This window comes from Myiozetetes cayanensis, unplaced genomic scaffold (genome assembly GCF_022539395.1).
Source record: "Myiozetetes cayanensis isolate MyiCay16 unplaced genomic scaffold, myiCay2020 scf1464, whole genome shotgun sequence".
NCBI lineage: Eukaryota > Metazoa > Chordata > Aves > Passeriformes > Tyrannidae > Myiozetetes > Myiozetetes cayanensis.
In genome coordinates, this window is record NW_026087120.1 from 5763 (window position 1) to 8118 (window position 2356).

The following is a 2356-nucleotide window of genomic DNA, read 5'->3' on the forward strand; positions in this document are numbered from 1 at the left end:
GGGATTCCCCACAGGAGCATCGACTTCGACCCCACAACAGCTCCCTAAAGCTCCTTAAATCCACAAACCGATCCCCTCATTTTCTCCCCGCGGCGCGTCCAAAAATCCCCAAAGCTGTCTCAAACCCCAAAGCTGTCCCAAATCCCAAAAGTCGTCCCAAATCCCAAAATTTATCCCAAATCCCAAAATTTATCCCAAATCCATCTTGCTGCTTAAAGCATTTTATCCTGACCTTTTAACCCCTATAGCCTGCCTCTCCCTCAGTACCGGCTCTAGGACCCCGCGGCGCAATCACGTGGCTGCAGGGCGGCTGGGACCACCCACTACTTAAGCACCGCCTTAAAAAAAAAAATTCCTATTTCTGCTTATTCCCAACCTGATTCCCGGGAAAGGTTGGGAATTCATGGAGGAGCGGGATGATGAGGAGTGGGATGATGAGGAGGAGGAAGAGGAGCTGGAAGAGCTTCGAGCGCCTCAGGGTGAGGGGGCTCAAAATGGCGGCCGGCTCTGAGGGGAATCGGCGCGCGACCCCTGAGGGGAGGGAGAGATTTTCCCTTTTCCCTTTTCCACTCGTGAAAAAACCCCCGAAATTCCACAAAAACATCGGGATTTGATGACGCTTAACTTAAAAACCCCGAGGGTTGATCGCTGGTTTTGTGCTGTCGCAGGGGACAGGGTGATCGTGCACCTGGACTTGGATTGTTTCTACGCGCAGGTGGAAATGTTGCGGAATCCCGATTTAAAAACCAAGCCTTTAGGTAAGATTAATTTTCCCTCGTTAAAATTAATTTCCCCACCCCGTTAATTGAGGGATTAAATTAATTAGAAAACGTGGAGAGGCGGGTCCTAAAAAATCCTCCGGGAGCATCACTTTGGAATGGGAGGTCGTGAGGGAGACGAGCCCGGGAAACGCCCCAAAAAAATGAGATTTAAACCTTATTTTCCTCTTTTTTTTGGTTTTCCAAGGAGTGCAGCAAAAATCCCTGGTGGTCACCTGTAATTACGAAGCCAGGAAATTTGGGATTAGGAAGCTGATGGGAATCCGGGAGGCCAAGGAAAAATGCCCTCAGCTCGTCCTGGTGAAGGGAGAGGATTTAACTCCTTACAGGGAAATGTCCAATAAAGTCACAGGTAAAAAAAATTCCTTCTTTTTTTTTTAATGGGTAATTTCCATGGTTTTTTTTTGGTGGAATTAAAAGCAGAATTCCTGAGGGGAAAAACGCCTTGAATTCCTGAGGGGGAATTGGGGAAGGGAGAGATTTTTGGGATAAAATTCCTTTTTTCTCAGGGGATCGAGAGATTTTTGGGGATAAAATTCCTCTTTTCCCAGCTTGTTTTTCCTCAGGGGATCGAGAGATTTTGGGATAAAATTCCTTTTTTCTCAGGGGATCGAGAGATTTTGGGGATAAAATTCCTTTTTTCCTCAGGGGATCAAGAGATTTTTTGGGATAAAATTCCTCTTTTCCCAGCTTGTTTTTTCTCAGGGGATTGAGAGATTTTTGGGATAAAATTCCTCCTTTTCCAGGTTGATTTCTCAGGGAATCGAGAGATTTTGGGGATAAAATTCCTTTTTTCTCAGGGAATCAAGAGATTTTTGGGATAAAAAAGTTCCTCTTTTCCCAGCTTGTTTTTTCTCAGGGGATCGAGAGATTTTGGGGATAAAATTCCTTTTTTCTCAGGGGATCAAGAGATTTTGGGGATAAAATTCCTTTTTTCTCAGGGGATCGAGAGATTTTTGGGATAAAATCCCTCTTTTCCCAGCTTGTTTTTCCTCAGGGGATCGAGAGATTTTGGGGATAAAATTCGTTTTTTCTCAGGGGATCGAGAGATTTTGGGATAAAATTCCTTTTTTCTCAGGGGATCAAGAGATTTTGGGGATAAAATTCCTTTTTCTCAGGGGATCGAGAGATTTTGGGGATAAAATTCCTCTTTTCCCAGCTTGTTTTTCCTCAGGGGATCGAGAGATTTTGGGGATAAAATTCCTTTTTTTCTCAGAGAATTGAGAGATTTTGGGGATAAAATTCCTCTTTTCCCAGCTTGTTTTTCCTCAGGGGATCGAGAGATTTTTAGGGATAAAATTCCTCTTTTCCCAGCTTGTTTTTTCTCAGGGGATCGAGAGATTTTGGGGATAAAATTCCTCATTTTCCAGGTTGTTTTTCCTCAGGGGATTGAGAGATTTTGGGGATAAAATTCCTTTTTTCTCAGGGGATCGAGAGATTTTTTGGGGATAAAATTCCTCTTTTTCCAGGTTGTTTTTCCTCAGGGGATCGAGAGATTTTGGGATAAAATTCCTTTTTCCTCAGGGAATCGAGAGATTTTGGGGATAAAATTCCTCTTTTTCCAGGTTGTTTTTCCT

General features: G+C 43.7%; 1 protein-coding gene across 1 annotated transcript; it reads left to right on the forward strand.

The window, feature by feature from the left end:
• Nucleotides 1–372: 372 nt before the first annotated feature.
• On the forward strand, nt 373–2350 carry LOC126637157 (DNA polymerase iota-like). Its single transcript, XM_050310095.1, has 3 exons — nt 373–479; nt 669–758; nt 967–2350. The coding sequence occupies exons 1-3, from the start codon at nt 404–406 to the stop codon at nt 1158–1160; spliced, it is 360 nt and encodes a 119-aa protein (XP_050166052.1). The 5' UTR covers nt 373–403; the 3' UTR covers nt 1161–2350.
• The last annotated feature ends 6 nt before the right edge of the window (nt 2351–2356 follow it).

Excerpts from the sequence above, each read along its gene's own strand:
- LOC126637157 (XM_050310095.1), top strand. The coding sequence starts at position 404 with ATGGAGGAGCGGGATGATGAGGAGTGGGATGATGAGGAGGAGGAAGAG. Across the intron at positions 480-668 it reads AGAGCTTCGAGCGCCTCAGG|GGGACAGGGTGATCGTGCAC; the intron begins GTGAGGGGGCTC and ends GTGCTGTCGCAG. Across the intron at positions 759-966 it reads TTTAAAAACCAAGCCTTTAG|GAGTGCAGCAAAAATCCCTG; the intron begins GTAAGATTAATT and ends TGGTTTTCCAAG.